Source organism: Carcharodon carcharias, chromosome 20 (assembly GCF_017639515.1).
Source record: "Carcharodon carcharias isolate sCarCar2 chromosome 20, sCarCar2.pri, whole genome shotgun sequence".
Lineage (NCBI taxonomy): Eukaryota > Metazoa > Chordata > Chondrichthyes > Lamniformes > Lamnidae > Carcharodon > Carcharodon carcharias.
In genome coordinates this window covers 101,124,132-101,143,233 of record NC_054486.1, presented here as the reverse complement: position 1 = coordinate 101,143,233, position 19,102 = coordinate 101,124,132, and the positions used below count along the sequence as shown (strand labels likewise).

At 41.3% G+C, this 19,102-nt stretch overlaps 1 protein-coding gene across 1 annotated transcript in view; it reads left to right on the top strand.

Annotated features, from left to right (window-relative positions):
• Positions 1 to 99: 99 nt before the first annotated feature.
• The window catches only part of alkbh1 (alkB homolog 1, histone H2A dioxygenase), a 42,884-nt gene continuing 23,881 nt past the window's right edge, over positions 100 to 19,102 (top strand). The window contains exon 1 of the mRNA XM_041214281.1: positions 100 to 263. Within this exon, the coding sequence (XP_041070215.1) occupies positions 135 to 263 (129 nt within the window). The 5' untranslated portion in view covers positions 100 to 134. The remainder of the gene's footprint in view (positions 264 to 19,102) is intronic.

The following is a 19,102-nucleotide window of genomic DNA, read 5'->3' as shown; positions in this document are numbered from 1 at the left end:
TACAACATTGGCGGAACATTGAATATAGCTCATTGCAAAACACGAGGGTGTCGGTTAAAATCGAAATTGTGATCGAAAGTAATGAGGCAGTTGTTGTTGTTGTTGTTGGTAGTGGTGGTGCCGGGCAGCGGCAGATGGCGGCCGCTCTCCTGGAGCAGGGGGAAGACGCCTTCAGGAGGCTCTTCAAATATTACAAAAGGCGTCAACCCCCGCCCGACCTCTCAGGGATTGTCGACTTTTCCAGAGCTCAGCAATACTGTAAAGTAAGTGCTTGAACTCGGGAGACTTGTATTTTCATGATAAAGACATCCCCTCCCCTCCCCTCCCCACCCCCCATCTGAAGACATGGTAAGTACTTGTCTTTCTTCACTTAGTACAATCAAGTTGGGTCAATGGTGGGAGAAAGATTGGGTACTTGGTTAAGGTTGTCTCCCACCCTGCAGGGAGTTTTCACATAGATGCACCATTAACCAATGGTCACATTAATTAAGAAAAAGTTCAACATAGTTTTCTTAAATGAATCCTTAGCAGGCTTGGAGATTTGAAGTTTGTGGAAGATTTTTCTCAGTAAAACAATTAAGGACTGGGACAAGGAGTTAGCAGAGCATTTTGGGCTGTGTACAGTTGGATCTGTTTGTTATGAACATTTTGAGCTTGGTCACTGATGGGCTTAATATACTGCTTAGAATTATTTAAATTTTCATTCAAACTTTTATAGAGGCATGTCAACCTATGGGATTTTCTTTACTTCTGAAGACTGTACTTCAGTAAACAGTACTGGATGAAATATTGTTAATTTTGGCACCATATCGCGGTGCTTCCACATTGCAAGTAATTTGAGTTCAAACTTTTTGTGGCCGCTGTACATTTGAAAAAGGATGACTTACATTTCTTTAGCATGTTTTACAACTTCAGCATGTCCTAAAGTGTTTTACAGCCAATTAAGTACTTTTGAAGTGTAGTCGCTGTTGTAATGTAGGAAATGCAGCAGCCAATTTGTGCTCAGCAAGCTTGCACAAACAGCAATGTGATAACCTAATGACCTGTTCCTGGATACAGGGGAATAACTGTCTTGCATTTCTTTGAAAAAGTGCCCCGGGATCTTTTACATCCACCTGAGAAGCCAGTGGGCCCTTGGATATAGATTTTCCTTTTCCCACCTATTTCCATTATTTTTAACTTTTTTTAAATCTTTTATGCTCTCCCCACCCCCACTAGAGCTATACCTTGAGTGCCCTACCATCCATTCTTAATTAGCACATTTGTTTAGATAATATCACCAACTTTAACACCTATGTGTTCTTTTGTTCTATTGTTGTTGACATCTTTTGATGATCTGCTTCTGTCGCTGCTTGTTTGTCCCTGCAACCACACCCCCCCTCCACTTCTCTCTCTCTCTCTCTCTCTCCACCCCCCCACACACACACCTTGGACCAGCTTATATTTCAACTCTTTCTTGGACTCGAACTCAAGTTCTGTCGGGGGGTCATGGGGACTCGAGGCGTCGGCTCTTTTCTTCTCCGCCGATGCTGCCGGACCTGCTGAGTTTTTCCAGTTCTGTTGAAGGGTCATGAGGACTCGAAACGTCAACTCTTTTCTTCTCCGCCGATGCAGCCAGACCTGCTGAGTTTTTCCAGGTAATTCTGTTTTTGTTTTTGTTTTGGATTTCCAGCATCCACAGTTTTTTTGTTTTTATCCTTGAATTTAATGTCTCATCCAAAAGACAGCACCTCCAACATTGCAGCAAACACAGACATTTTGACTCCCAGACCTGACGGCTACCAATTGGGCCATGGCTGAAACCTGACACTTGAGGTGTTTGCAAACCGCCCAATCCAAAATTGGATGAACAGTATTCTAGTTTGTCAGTGGTATCTGGTTGGAGGAGAATTTTATTTCTTTCCTGGCATTTGAGTATATTTTTGCTCTCTCGTCACAGCATCCACAGGAGCTATTATTTTGGAGTGCCTGTGTAATTCATTTAACTGCAAAATTTTGCACCATTTCTATGATCAAAACACTGAAGGTTGTGTTTGTTTCTTTCCCTGCCCAAAAGGCTATGGATCCATATCAGTGTAAATTCAAAAGACCAATTTTCATTAGATCAGGGTATTAAAGGATGTAAAAACAAAAAAACTGCAGATGCTGGAAATCCAAAACAAAAACAGAATTACCTGGAAAAACTCAGCAGGTCTGGCAGCATCGGCGGAGAAGAAAAGAGTTGACGTTTCGAGTCCTCATGACCCTTCGACAAAACTTGAGTTCGAGTCCAGGAAAGAGCTGAAATATAAGCTGGTTTACACACACCTTAAACCAGCTTATATTTCAGCTCTTTCCTGGACTCGAACTCAAGTTCTGTCGAAGGGTCATGAGGACTCGAAACGTCCCCTATTAAAGGATGTAGTTCAAATGCGAATAAATGATGTTGAGGTACTGATCAGGCCTGATCTGATTGACCAGCAGACCAAGCTTGCGGTGCTGAATGGCCAGCTCCTGTTGGATTCTGAAATGAAGGTATTAGTTATGGAATTTTTAATAAAAGCGCAACAAACATCCAGAACTGAAGCCGTGAATGCTTTCCCAGTTATGTTTCTCATCTGCCCCCATGTTTGGATTCAGTTTGTGAACCCACTGAAATGAAAAGTTTTGGAGTTGCCAACTCTGGTTGAATGTATTCATGGACATTTCACCACATGATGATCTCCTTCCAATACCACCGCTCTTTCAACCCCCACCCATACCTGCCCTTGGTCACCCAACACTTCCATCCTCACGGTACTGCTTTGCCATGGCCACTTGGAAAGCAAATCGACTCTGCAATGGCCAACTGGATAATTCTTGACTGCTAATCAAACAGACAATGTCTTGGCGATTAATCTTAAATTCCCGCAGAGTCCAAGCCACACCTGGAGGATTCGCAAGCATAGTTGGTGTTGCTGTTTTGGGAGGGGTGTGCTGGGAATTCTTTGGCGAGTAACTCACTTCTTGACTCTTGTAACCCAGTCCACCGCCTACAAAGCACAAAAGTCAGGGCTGTGATGGAATACTGAAATAAAAGCAAAATACTACAGTTGCTGGATAACTGACATAAAAACAGAAAATGTTGGAAATGTTCAGCAGGTCCGGCAGCATCTGTGGAGAGTGAAAGAAACAGAGTTAACATTTTGAGTTGAATATGACTCTCCTTGGGGACAGAATGAAATACTCTCCACTTGGCTAGATGACTGCTTCTCCAACAGCACTCAAGAAGCTCAGCCCCATCCAGGACAAGGCAGTCCGCTTAATCGACACCCCTTTCACCAGTGGCGCATTGGAATAGCACTGCAGCAACTCACCAAGGCAGCACTTTCCAAACCCATGAACTTCATCATCTAGATGAATAAGGTAGCAGACACATGGGAACACTATCAACCCAAGTCTCACACCATCATGACTTGGAACTATAGTGACATTCTTTCACTGAAGCTGGATCAAAATCCTGGAATACCTTCCCTAACAGCACTGTGAGTGTACCCACACCACAATGACTGCAGTGGTTCATGAAGGCAGCTCACCGCCACATTCTCAAGGGCAATTCTGGATGGGTAAAAAAGCTGGCCTTGCCAGTGATGCTCACATCCCAAGAATGAATAATTTTAAAAAACTGCTGACTGTCACTTAGCCACAAGTGTGTCAAGCCTCTCACACATAGCATTTAGCTCAATTTGCAGTTAAGATCCCCCACTGTGAGATTATATAGAGAAATTTTCCCTTTCGATGTCACAAACACAGCTTAGCGGGATAAGAAAATTGCTGCCTTTACTGAAAAGCAGAATAAAATTTACAGAATTTTATATTCTTCTATAAATTTAAATTTGAACACATACTTGTAGATTTTCTCTGAACTAGAGGCAATCTGAGGTAAACATTTTTCTTGCAATGAGTGGTCAGAATTTACAATGCAAGTAGGCTAGTCAAAACGGATTCAATAATAACTTTCAAAAGTAAAGGATAAGTACTTGAAAGAGGAAAATATGCGGGGAAATGGGGAAAGAGGGGGTTAGTGAGATTAATTGGATTGCTCTTCGAACAAACCGGTGTAGACTTGATAAGCCAAATGGCCTCTTCCTTTGTTGTACTATTCTATGACTCATTTACTTTTTTACCTCAAAGCTGTTTGAGATGCCCCTCACTCAGTCTTTCTATATGAGTAGGCTTTCTACAACAGTAGCATGTTACTGCTCTTTTGCAGGGCTAATTTTAGGGTTGAACTTTTTTGTCCATTCCCATGCATCGCATTACTACAAAGTCACACTCACTGCGACCTGCAAAATGAACACCACACATGGAAGGGAATAAATTGAAAGTAGTGAACCAGAATTGATATTCGACTGCAATACCACGGGAGCAATTAATGGTCCTTGTAAATAAATGATGCAGCATTCACAACATAGGTAACCAAAGGCATAACAGAAAATTGACATTACTTTTATCTATTTTAATTGTCTTTTAACATTGGGAACAATGTGCAATTTATTGACCAACATCATAGAAATTACAATATGAAAATAGGCCATTCCTCCACTCAGTCTGTTTATCCTCCATGTAACCTACCCAGTTCCACTATCCCTTCACCTTCTTTTCCTTCATCTATCCGTTCTAATCTTGAATGTTAATACAGTTTCTGCCTCGATCATTGACCCTAGAAGTGAATTCCATAGCCTTGCATCACTCTCTTAAGAAGTTTCTCTAGCCCTCTGCTCTAAGCATTGTAATTTTAAATTTGTATCTATAGCACGTCCATCTAGACCCCTCAACTAGCCACACCCTAACCAAGCTGGTGCAGTACAGCTACAACACACCTGTCCCCAAAAAAACAGGACAAATCCAACCCAGCCAATTACCACTCCATAAGTCTACTCTCAATCATCAGTAAAATAACAGAAAATGTCACTCACTATCCTGACTTGGAACTATATCACCGTTCCTTTGCTGTTGCTGGGTCAAAATCTTGGAATTCCCTTCTTAACAGCACTGTGGGTGTTCCTACAACACATGGACTGCAGCAGTTCAAGAAAGTAACTCACCACCACCCTCTCAAGAGCAATTAGGGCCAGGCAATAAATGCTGGCCCAGCCAGTGTAGCCTATATCCCATGAATGAATTTTAAAACTGCTGGAAACAGTCTGTTTTCAATTACACTGTCCCATCGTTTTGTAATTTTAAATGCTTCTATAAGATCTACTTTTAATTGGCATTGTTCTATAAAAAGCTGCAGATTTTCATGTCTTTTTGTATTTCTTCACATCAGACTGAATCCTCGTTAATGTGCACTGTGCGCTATCGAAAGCCTCCATCTCCTTTCAATACTGTGCAGCTTGATACTGCATTCACTAATGAGGTCTTAAAGTTTTGTACTGGCTGTTTATAAGGCATATATTGACTGAATTTATTTACGTCTAATGGTCTAAAATTAAATCTCGTGTATAAGCCATGTTACTCTGCTGATTGGTTTTCTTCTCAAAGCAATCCATTGTAAAATTAATCTTTCTAACCACTTAAATTTATGCTGATCCCTTTGCATAGCATCAAACATCAACTGGAATTGATATGGTGCCTTCAACTAAGGTATTTCATTGATGAGATGTGGATGCCATGGTGGAAGAATTGGGAAGAATGACTGAAGATGTGATGAGAAAGATAGTTCTGGGAGAGGGTGTTATAAACAGTGATTGAAGCAACAAGGTGGATGGAGGCCCAGTGATTAGAGTTGAGCAGGCTTAATGCTCTGCCACTATTAGTGGAGAGGATGCAAAGGAGACCAAAGTCAGAGCTGAAGACGACATGCTGAAATATACAGCTGGAGGAAGTTGCAGAAACTGGATGGGGCAATGATATGGAATTATTTGTAAATAAGAATTTGAATTTAATGTGTTATGGTAAAAGTAGCTAATGGAGGGTGGGCATGATGGGCAAGTCAGATAGGATGTGGGCACCTGAGTTTTGAATGAATTGGGATTTGTATTGGATGAAGTTGAGGTTGGTAAAGCTGCTTTCGGAGAAGTTACGTTTTGAGGCAACAGAAGTGAGTGGTGTAGTGTAGATCAAAATTTAGATTGCCAATAAATGTATTGTGGATAAACATTTTGGTGAAGCTGAGGTGGAGTGTAGATAAAGGTTTGGGTGATGGTGATGTTTATTTGTTTACTTTGTATCTTAAGACACTTTTTTGCTCTATAGACAATAGTGTGGAAGTGTTGCAAGGATTATCAGGCTGATTATCAACCTGCATAAAACACATCATGTACACTCCTCCTGTGACCAATAAGCCCTGAAGTGGGACTTAAGCTCAGGGTTTCTGGTTCAGAGGCAAGAGCTCTACCTACTGAGCCACAAGACCTCATTAATGGTGAGATATAGTGTGGGTAAAGCTTTCGGAAATGGCATACAGTGAGTAAAAGCTTAACTAGTTGATGAGTTGCAGTCAGAGGCAGGCTGCATTTTAGAAGTGGAAAGAAGTGAGCTTGGTGAAGATACCTGCTACTTGAAGTTTCCCTTGGGATCAAACAGAAAGATTGTGCACCCTGGTTCAGCCTGGGAAAGCAGCCAAGAGTGGCTATAAGGTTTTGACAGGGACCAAATAAGATGGCTTCTTGTTCTCATTGTTCCATGGGAGGTAGTTTTGGCTCAGCGTTACTGTCAGATAACACAGAGATGGAACTGGATGTTATTCGCATACGGTTGAAAAAGACCATGTTGACGGATAATGTCATTGAAGGACAACATATTTTTCTTTGCTCTTAGGATGTGGGCAGTGCTGATGAGCCCGAGTTCATTGACCATTGGTAGTCACCCAGTGAAGATGGCCTTGGGCCTTTTTTCTATTCCCCTGCCATCCTTGTGGTGTAGGGGCTCCCATTAAAGGTGTTGATAGGAAGTCCCAGAGACAATAAAGGAACAGCAGCATAAGTCCAAGGCAGTGTGATGTTACTTGGAGGGGATGATGATGCTCCTCTTGTCCTGCTCAGTGGCAATGAAAGGAGGTGCTGTCAAAATAACCTTAGTGAGTTGTTGCAGTGCATCCTCTAGACTAGCAAATCAAACAAACTGCTCAGTTCAGGGTGGTTGTTTTCGGCCACATCCTGAGTCAAAATCTGAGAACTCCTTCCCTAACAGCCCTCTGTGTACGTACACCACATGGACTGCAGCAGTTCGAAAAGGCAGCTCATCACCACCTTCTCAAGGGCAGTTAGGGATGAGCAACAAATGTTGGCCTAGCCAGTGATATTCACATCCAACTGAATGAATATTATTTTTAAAAATCCATCCAGGCTATTGATGGGTAAGTGCATCATGCTTCTGACTTGAACCTTGTAGTTGGTGAAGAAGCTTTCAGGGATTAGGAGGTGAGTACTTATAATCCTGACTATATATGACACTAAAAACATCTGACCTTATCAACTTTCCCTGAATGCCTCAAAATGTGAATAGTTTGTGAAAGCATGGGAGTTCTTAATAGAAATATGTCTACTGGGACCAGTGCTGTAAAGCAGTAACCTCTCTTATTTTGCTCCAGCAGCTGACCTATATTCTATAAGCAATCTTTCAACAGGACCTAATACATTGCTTATCATTTTCTATATCAATCTGTACAGGTGAATAGGCGACCAATGGTGATTGAGAACATGGCTTGTGGGTTCTGTTTGGTTTGTCTATCTGCTACTTTTTGGAATGTGTTTAAAGCAATGTAACCTCTCCATGCTGGTTCCAACTTACAGCTACTACAAGCTCTGCTAAATGTAGTTACCAGGGCCTTCTTTTCAAATGTAAAAACATCCCAGTCTACCTCTCTACAGTGCTGTATAGTTGTAACTTTCTTTTGTACATCTCAAAGGGTCTGTTCTGTCCGTTTTTATGAAAAAAAAATCTGGCTACTAGCTGCTCTTGGGAAAGTCAGAATCTTCTACATCCTGAGAGAATGAATCATTCATTGGTCTGAATGATAAAGACCAAGTGTCATTTTTCAGTAATTTCCTACTTACAACTTGCAATGAATGAATATCCTTCCTATCTGAATTTTTCATTACCCTCTGCTACATTTGCTCTTTTGTGTCCTGTTGTTTCTCTGTCCAACTTTGTACCAGAGAACTTTAGTGAAAGGAAACAATCAGTGAAGTAAGTTAAAAAGAAAAATACCTGGAAAAACTCAGCAGGTCTGGCAGCATCTGCGGAGAGGAACGCAGTTAATGTTTTGAGTCCGTATGACTCTTCAACAGAACTAAGTAAAAATAGAAGAGGTGAAATATAAGCTGGTTTAAGGGGGGATGGGACAAGTAGAGCTGGATAGAGGGCCAATGCTTTGTGGAGATAGCCAAAAGATGTCATAGACAAAAGGACAAAGAGGTGTTGAAGGTGGTTATCTAAGGAGTGTGCTAATTAAGGGTAGAAAGCAAGACAAGCAAGGTACAGATAGCCCTGGTGGGGTAAGTTACTTGAGCCAACCAAAAGTTGATTTGAGCGACTGTCAAAAAGGTCAGCTGTAGTTTGCATTTTTCCATTCCCATTCCACTGCAATTCAACTGATATTTGACACCAAAATAGGTGGGAAAGTAAGTTGCAATGAAGAAATAAATTTACAAGTGGATATGGACAGGTTAGGTGAATGGGCCAAAATTTGACAGATGGAGTTTAATATGGATAAGTGTGAGGTTATCCATTTTGGTCAGAAGAATAAAAAGGCGACTTATTATTTAAATGGAGAGAAACTTCAGAATGCTTCAGTGCAGAGGGATCTGGGTGTCCCGTGCATGAATCGCTGAAAGCTAGTATGCAGGTACCGCAGGTAATAAGGAAGGCAGATGGAATTTTGGCATTTATTGCTAAAGGAATACAGTATAGAAATAGGGAAGTGTTGTTACAACTGTATAAGGCATTGGTGAGACCACACCTGGAGTACTGTGCATAGTTTTGGCCCCCTTACTTGAGGAAGGATGTAGTTGCAATGAAGGCGGTTCAGAGGAGGTTCACTAGATTGATTCCAGAGATGCGAGGCTTGCTTATGAGGAGAGATTGCGTAGTTTAGGCCTATACTCGCTAGAGTTTAGAAGGATGAGAAGAGATCTAATTGAGGTAGATAAGATGCTAAAGGGGATAGACAAAATAGACGTGGAACGGATGTTTCCCCTTGTGGGGCATCCTAGAATGAGAGGCCATAGTTTTAGGATAAGGGGTGGTAGATTTAAATCAGAGATGAGGAGGAATTACTTTTCTCAAACAGTCGTGAATCTGTGGAATTCACTACCTCAGAGTGCAGTAGATACCAGGACGCTGAATAAATTTAAGGAGGAGATAGACAGATTTTTAATTAGTAATGGGTTGAAAGGTTATGCGGAGAGGGCGGGAAGTTGAAGTTGAGGCCAAAATGAGATCAGCCATGATCGTAATGAATGGTGGGGCAGGCTCGAGGGGCTGAATTGCCTACTCCTGCTCCTAGTTCTTATGTTCTTATATACTTCTGGCCTTATAACTCTGGAATTCGTCTCTGTCCCTCCACTTATTTTTCCTCCTTTAAGGCACTGCTTCAAACATACTTGTCAGCCATGGCTCAATTGGTGGAGTTCTCATCCTGAATCACAGGGTTCTGGGTTCAAGTCCCACTCCAGGGCTTGAGTACAAAAATCAAAGCTGACACTCCAGTGCCAGTACTGAGGGAGTACTGCACTATTGGAGGGGCTATCTTTCAGATGAGACGTTAGACTTGCTTGAGAGGGCATAAAAGGTCCCATGGCACCATTTTGAAAAAGAGCAGGGAAGTTATCCCCAGTGTCCTGGCCATTATTTATCTCTTGATCAACATCACAAAAACACATTATCTGGTCATTATCACATTGCTGCTTGTGGGAGTCTGCCAGGCACAAATCGGCTGCCACATTTTCTACATTACAACAGTGACTACACTTCAAAAATAAAGCGCTGTAAAGCTGAGACATCCAGTGGTCATGAAAAGGGCTATATAAATATACGTCTTCCTTTTTTGCCCTTTTTCCTTTATCTTTCATAATGTTTCCTTCTTTGACTGTGCATTGATTTCTATCTGATTAGGCTCCTGCGAAGTGTCTTAGGAAGTTTTGCTATGTTGAAGGTGCCGTATAAATACAAGGTGTCTTCCAGATCAGTTCAACTGAGTAGGGGTTACGTGATTTGTTCAGCCAATGTGTAGCTAATGCAGGAGAAATAAATTCATGGGGAGAAGTTCCCAAGAAAATGGTTGTATGAGAGGCTGACTAGATACAAGCAGCCGCAGAAGCTCTCGTGTAAATAAAGTTTGTTTTGTTTTGACGCCTCTCAGAGCGTGTTTCTACATTTAGCAATAAAGAAAAACTATCCTGGCACTGTCTCCTGCCTGCATCTGTGAGGATCGTGTTTAATCAACGACCGTGAATAGGAAATTGTATTACTCACCAAGATGCCTCTTTTTGGCCAGATAGACCCATTCGACTCCTCTGCTGAGGAATGGGGTCAATACCTTGGATTCTACTTTCAGGCAAATGAAATAAGGGATGAGAGGAAACGTAAGGCGATCTTTTTGAGCGTTTCCGGAAACCAGACTTATAGTCTGATCTGCAGCCTTACCGCTCCAAGAGCATTTGACTCCAAATCATTCAGTGAGTTAGTGGATCTACTTAAGCGTCATTTCCAACTGAAACCTTCAGCCATAATGCAACGTTTTAAGTTTAATTCGTGAGTGAAAGCCCCGGGGAAATCAATCACGATATACATTGAGAAACTAAAACAATTATCAGAGCATTGCAATTTTGGTACGACCCTAAGTGATATGCTGTGGGATTGTATAACAATGCCATACAATGTCGGTTCTTAGCGGAAGTTGAAATTGATATGAAATGTGCAATGGAGATTGCGCTTGCAAGGAAAGCACTGAGGCAGATGCATTGGAATTGCAGGACACCAATTAGGGTGGGAACCAGCAGCCAGCTGTGGCGCCAAATCAGCCGAAGCCACTTCTCACGGACAACTAGAGATGGGCAATAAATGCTGGCCCAGCCAGCGAAGCTCACATCCTGTGAATGAATTTTTGAAAAGGAAACCATTCCAGTAATCTACAGAACTAAAGATACAGCAGAGGCAGTCAAGCAGCGATTCCTAAGGTCCAATGTTATCAATGCGGGAGTAACCACACTCCTGAGTCTTGTCGATTTAGGGAGGCTGAGTGCCATTATTCTGGGGAAAATCTTGAGGAGACAATGCTGGGCTAGGTCCAGGTAGCTGAATAGCCAACCCAAAAATATGTTACAAGTACACAGTGTGGAAGACCCTGGTAACAGTAAGTCTGATATTTACTCACTTTTCAACCTCAAGGATGTTAAGCCAGACCCAATCATCGTAACTCTCCGTGTAAATGGGAGATGTCTAAGTTTGGAAGTAGATACAGGACGAGCACACCAGTATTTGAGAGGGGCTGCCCAGCCTTTAAATTTAGAGAGCACTTCAGCCAAGCTGAAAACATACACTGAAGAAGAAGTAAAGATGAGGAGTACCACCGCTGTACCAGTAAGCTATGGACAGCAGTCTGCCCAGCTACCTATCATAGTAGTAATGGATGAAGGACCAAGCTTTCTGGGCCATGACTGGCTCAAGAAAATAAAGCTAAATTAGACTGACATTTTCCAGCTAAGGACAGGGGGATTGTCAGAATTGTTAAGAAAATATGACAGTGTCTTCCGGGACGAGTTAGACAAAATTAAGGGCTTACATGCCAAAATCTACATGGACCCAGAAGCCACTCCCTGATTTTTCAGAGCTAGACTGGTACCATATGCCCTGTGTGAGAAAGCGGATTTTGAACTAAAGAGGTTAGAAGAACTAGGTATTATGCAGCCAGTTCCGTTTTCAAAATAGGTTGTGCCCATCGTTCCCATCTTGAAGCCCAACAAGGTGATTTAAAAACAAGCCATCAATCAGACTGCAAAGCTGGACAAATATCCTCCTCCATGAATCGAAGATCTTTATGCGAAACTGGCTGGGAACCAGTCATATACCAAGCTGGACATGAGTCATGCCTGCCAGCAGCTTGAGTTGGATGACGGTCCCCGAGGATATGTCACGATAAACACCCACACAGAGCTTTTTCAGTATACGTGCCTGCCTTTTGGTATCTTGTCGGCATTTGCAATATTCCAACACACAATGGAGAGCCTACTACAGGGGTTGCAACAGGTTGTGGTATACCTCAATGATATGAATGAGGCTATTCACAAATGAAAAAGGGGGCCTATCAATAGTTTTCAGCAGCAAAAAGTTCCATCAATATCTACATGGGAAACACTTCACTATTGTTTCAGACCATGTTGGGCCTTTTTAAGGAGGACAAGGCTATTCCACCAATAGCCCCTGCGAGGATTCAGAGGCGGGCATTGATCCTGGCCACATATGAATATATACCTTTAAACACTGACCAGGGTACATATTGCGAATATGGACACTCAGTCACCTGCCCTTGAGAGAAAGTATTACATGTACACCTATTCCTCAAGAAATTATCTTGACCTTAAACTTTGTGGATATGCTACCAGTCTGTGCAAAACAAATCAAAACCTGGACCAGTCAGGATCCACTGTTCTCCAGAGTTTATCCGGAGATAAAGTCCTTACGGGATGGGGAAATTAGGCTGTTTCAGATGCCATGAAACCCTACTCCATCCATAAACATGAACTCAGTTGTCAAGATGGTATGGTGTTATGGGGAGTGCGAGTAGTCATTCCTGTGCCAGGCAGGGAGCTACTCCTGATGGAACTACACAGTGGCCACCCTGGTATCTCAGAAATTAAAATGCTAGCCAGGAGTTATGTATGGTGGCCTGGAATTGACACTGATATTGAAAACCTGGTAAGGCACTGCTAACATTGCCAGTTGCAGCAAAGCCTGCTAACCACAGCTCCACTACATCCTTGTGAATGGCTTGGCTGCCCATGGGTCGGCATCCATGTTGATTATGTAGGACCATTTATGAATAAAGGACTATGTAATTGATGCACACTCCAAATGGATAGAAATTCTTGAGGTGAAAACACCAACATCAATAGCGACCATTGAAATCCCACAGTACTGTTCTGCAGCTCCATGGATTGCCTGAAGTAATCATGTCTGATAATGGGACAGTGTTCACGAGTGCAGTTTCAAAACTTCAATGGTATAAAACACACAAAGACAGCGCCCTATAACCCAGCATCAAACAACTTAGCCAAGAGAGCCGTCCAAACTTTTAAATCTGGTATGAAAAAACTATCAGGTGGATCTTTTTAGCTACAAGAGTCTCACGTTTTCTGCTGAGTTACCACACCACCCCACACGCAACGACAGGTGTTCCTCCTGCTGAACTGTTCGTTAAATGTCACCTCAGGACGAGGTTAAGTTTTGTGTTTCCAAATTTGCAGGGGAGGGTAGAGTCAAGTCAGTGCAACCAGAAGACGAGTCATGATTCTCACAGTAGACTTAGGGAGCTCTCGACCAATGAAAATGTGTACATGAAAAACTTCGGTAGCGGTCCTGGGTGGATTCCTGGAAGGGTAGCCTCTGAGACCAGACCCCTTTTGTATCAAGTGAAAATAGAGGGAAGGATTGTTCAGAAGCACATTGACCACTTGAGGCGTAGAGAGGCACTCCCACAGTCAATGTTACCACCAAGTGTTGGTGAACCTGTGTGTATCGAAAATTCTGGTCGACCTGTAATAAACGTCAAGGACATCCCTGTGGAAATTAATGATAATGAATTGTCTGTACCAAAGGAAGTACCCGGTAGTACAATTCCAGAAAATGCCGATCCAGTAGAAGCAGCCTCACAACCTCTCTAACTATGCCATTCGACGCGAATTCAAAATCCACTCCAAAGACTTATTACATACAATAAACCCCATAGTTATAAATTATGTAATTGAAGTCTGGGCTAACAATATATGTAATTATTTCTAGAATTCAGAAAATTATTGGTTCAATTGTATAAAGCAATTGTTAGTGATAAAATGTACAAAAGAACTACAGGGGGGAGGAATGTGATGACTGTCACTTTGAGATCAGTTCGACTGAGTAAGGGTCACGTGATTTGTTCAACCAATGTGTAGCTAGCGCAGTGGAAATAAATTCTAGGAGAGGAGTTCCATAGAAAATGGTTGCATGAGGGGCTGGCTGGATACAAGCAACCACAGAAATTGTTGTGTAAATAAAATTTGTTTTGTTTGATTAAGAAGCTTCTCAGAGCGTGTTTCCACATAAAAGTATTACTTCCTGGTTGTGTATGTTTTGACATACAAAAACACCTTTTCCAACAGAACTATCACTTTCAGGTGTTGACACTAAGGCAGGATATTTCTGGATGGATGCTGAGAAAATATTTCCATTTGTCGAGGAGTTTAGAACTAAGGAACACAGTTTAAAAATTAAGGGGCCTCCCATTTAAGACTGAAATGAGAATAAGTTTTTTTTTCTTTGACAGTAATTAGTTTGTGGAATTCTCTTCCCCAGAGAACAGTGGAGGCTGTGTCATTGGTTATATTCAAGGCTGAGTAGAATTGATTTTTGATGGACAAGGGAGTCGAAGGTTATTTATCAGGAGAAGACAGGCAAGAGGAATTCAGGCCACAATCAGGTCAGTTATGATCTTATCGAATGGCAGAGCACACTCGAGAGGCTGCATGGTCTACTGTTCCTAATTCTTGCGATCTCTTAACATCAATGGAGGTTCTTACACCTCTCACACATCTGGACAAAATACAAGATAAAACCTGCCTTCTGATTGAAGATTCCTCTATCACTATGAGCTTCCAAAACTTTTATCACTTCCTTCTCGATCTTTACACTTTTAAATTCTGAGTTTGTTGTCAACTAATCACTACTTCCTAACTTTTTTGCTTTTTTTAATGTCAATAATGCACATCCTATGGTCCTTGGCCCTCCCTTTTGTTTTCCCCAATAAAGTAAAGCATTTTCACATTGCACAGAACCTCTCTGAATAAAATAGTCAATTCTGGGGAATCTTAGGCGATGCACTGGCATCCAACAGATCCTAGGTTCCCTGTGCACGCTCATGTAAGCAGGACCCTTACAGCCAACTGATAGACGGTAGTCATCCCTGAGTCTTTCTTTTAACTCTGTCTTGGATTGAAAGGATGTCCTCATTCATCATGCCTGCCAGTATTTTTTAAATTAAACTAATTCAAAAACACTTAATCTAAACTATCTCTAGAGTATTCTCTATTAAAATAAAATGACCTGCTTTAGGAGAGTATTTGGTTTTAAGGGATTTGCATTCCTTATTTCTTTTCTCATTTGGATAACGTTACTGTAAAGACTTAATTTTTGTTGATTTCATTAGTTAAGATAGTTCTGCAAAAGAAATATGGCAAGTTGAGCTAAACATGCAGTATCATAGCAGTCACTGCAACATCATTGGTTAATGGTCATATCTATATTAGTGTCAACATATCCTCTAATTTCTCTTTGGAGTACACGGCTAATTTGTTTAAGTGCACAGCCCCTTTAATTTTTTTTTGCGCGGCTGTGTACACGCAGTAATTTAAAGGGGCCAACTTGGGTGCGGCCTGCACAGGAACCCGAGTGGCTTAGACCATTGATCAGTGTTCCTCCTTCCATATTGGCTCAGCATCTCCACCGCACCAGTTCTACTGATTTAATCCCATCAGCACTCGTATAAACCAAAAGTGTTTAAGGTTAATCATTGTTTGTAATTATTTTAATTTTTAAGAGAAGTTCCAGTTGTGACTATTCTTTTTCAATCTACTTGAGCCACTGTAAATTATCACTTTTATATACTCTATCATAATTACATCCAGCCTGTAGTTGAACACTGTTGCAGCCTAATCTAATTTTAAACTGTGCTTTTGCAAGGTTATGATTGCCTTGCATAATGTGCACTTGCATTTTACTGAAGCTGTAATATTCCTTCATTGCTTCCTTCAATTCGTGCATGCTGAATTCCCTGTAGGGATGTTCAGTATAATTGGTTTCTTTGCCAGTTGGCTGTCTAGATGGTCTAAACTTTAAAAAGACAAAAAACATTTTAAAGATTATTTCTCTAAAAATACTTTGTCTTGTGCACTGATGGTAAACCTTACAGCACCATCATCTTTGCTTTTAACAATTAAGAAGATTCTTTCCAGTATAAGAAATTAGCACAGGAAGTAATAGATGCACAGCATTTCTTTTGTGTGAATAATGTTGATTGTCATCCTTAGAAACGTATCTTTTCCCCCTTCTCTGCCATTATTCACATGTGCACGATCATCCTTCCTAGTTACCTTCATTTATTTGATGTGTATTTATCAGCGTATTATTTCCTCACTGACATTGTAGGGAGACACAATACCTGTAGTAGGTTCCAGGGGCATTCTTTAATGCACGACTGGCAAATGGAAGACTGGCTTATAGTCATTCTCTACCTTGGGGCTGTTCACTCTGTCCACCCCTCACTTGCTCTGCCTGTCCTAAACAGTGATTGGAAGGTGGGCATTTTGGAAGCAACTTCAGCAATGGAAGAAGTGCAAGAGTTTAACTTCAGGTCAAAGGAAATAGTGAGACCAAAACATTCAGCAGACAAAGAAAGACTAAAGATGGAATTAGAGATAGTCACTCAATGGGAACAGAAAATATGAAGCTAGATTTCAATAATTGAAAGGGACAATGCTTACACAACTTCATTGAAAGTCATGGAGAGGAAGGTGTAGTAATTCAGCCAATGCAATACACCGGAAATTGCTATTATGAATATTGTGGGTGCGCAATCTGAAGGAATTTTCTGAATTTAGATTGGTGCCCTCCGCCTAAGAGGAGATGCGATTGGTTGACAAGTGCTACAAAGTTTATTTTAATATGAAGGAAGAACAGAGTGGAAGGTAGAGCCTTGAAGAAATCACAGATAATGGGCAAAATATCAAGGTTAAACCATCAACCACAGCACAGAGGGCAAATGAGATACACATGATCATAAATTTGATGGATATCATTGTGATGGTGACGTGCTTAGAAATGTATGATGCCAGACCCTTTTAAAAGGTATAGAGATGTGCAAGGCAGTAACAGATTATTAACAGATTTATTAGGTTGAAGACCTAGCGTCAAACAGTTCCAATATAAGAGTATACTGATATATACTGAAAGCACAGCATGAACCATTTAGAAAAGTTATGTGCACCCTAAGCTCTTGTATATGGTTAATTTAATTCAGTACTGGTGTGAAAATATCATATCTAACAGTTCTAACAGACTTGTTCAGACTACTTTGAGACACCAAGGGTGAAGACAGTCTATTTCTGTTCTTCAATCATTTGGTAGCTCAATACTGTTACATCAAAGCAGGATGGTGCATGAAAATCTTCCTCTATTTCAGGCACAGCTTGTGCCTTTTTAAAAGTCAAATATTTCTACTTAGAACATTATTCTTGTGATCCACTAAATCCCACTAGCATCAAGACTCTCTTCGATTGTTTGCCAATAAGTGATTAGATTGATCCTGACACAGGATTTGCCATTTCCTGTCATTTAGTTCCATAGCCACACACTCATTCTTTTACCACTAGTTTGGCCTTTTAGATTGAATTCCCCACTGCAGAGAATTGGGCTAACATCTGCTGGAAACTTGAGTTTCCTAAAAACCAAGGAATTGTGTGTATCTCTGTGTTTGACACTTCAATGAAGAATAATTGTTTCTGTGCTTCACTTATTGTAGAGGTGATGGGGCTGCATTTTGTACAAAAATTAATTTAATTATTAATAAATTATTTTTTATTATTGCAATATCTACTTCCTATCCTCCTATGGATGTAGTTGTTCACCCATTCAACCTTGTTGTGTATCCTGCACCCATGATGCGCAAAGCCTCAAATGATCTGTCACCTCTTGATTAACCATTTTTTATAAAGCAGATAAGTGATGGTGCGAATGCAGTTGGAAAGTTCTGATGGTGAGGCATTCTGCCAAATGACTTTGACAGTCTGCTCAGGGAACCATCTGACAGGATCCACCATCAGCACCAAGACGTAGCTTGGCTGCTGGTGAGAAAGATCATACTAGGAGTCTCACCCCCTCTGCACATTGCCCTTGTGTGGGGTGGGCTGTGGTGGGGAAGAGACCGTTGTTAACCTCCTTGTGGAATGTGCCTTAGCAAAGAAGGTCTAGAGAAAGATGCGGTGGTTTTTGTCGAGGTTCATCCCAAGTTCTGTGACACAGGACTCTGTACTCTACGGGTTGTTCCCAGGGACACAGACCAAGACAAACATCAACTGCAGCTGGGGGATCATCAACTCGGTGAAAGATGCTCTTTGCTCTGCTCGAAACTTGTTGGTCTTTCAGTAGAAAGAGTTGTCCCTGACTAAGTGTTGCACACTGGCACATTCCAAGGTCCGGGACTTTGTGCTGAGGGATGCTCTAAAGCTTGGGGCAGCCACCACAAAGGCGTAATGGGGAAAGGTCGCTGTTTAAGACCAAGGGGCTGGGAATTGTATAGACCCCTCAGGTTATATGATTCACATTGAATGTATGTAGTGAATACTACATGTATCACAATTGTACTGGAGCACCTCAGAGTGCAACATGATCTGTGTGGATAGCTTAAATACCATTGCACTGTCTGACTGTCTGTAATGATCAGGTTGAAATGTCTGTAATATTCATTGATTGTATTGAAGCACCTCATGATCTATGTGGAAAACTTGAATATGATTGCACTTTTTGTGATGTCCATTTTGAAATGTCTTGTAATGTTCTTTCAGATATTTTATGAATAAAGTATATTTTTTCAAAAAGAAAAGATGGTGCGAATGCAGTACCATTTCTCATCCGTCAAACATGTGTATTTTTATAGTGATGTAGAGTTTTATTTTTAATCCAGGGATGCTGGATTCAATGATTTCAACATTTATAGTGTTTGGGAATAGGGGAGAAAGATAATCCCCAATTTCTATTGCAGCAACCTTGGATGTTACTGAATATTGGCCCTTGTTCCTTGATGTCATGTTGTTTTTGCAGCTGCCAAATTGGATCTGACAGCAGAAGGGCCACAGTGTAGGATCTGTTACTGATCTTCCTTCAACATTGT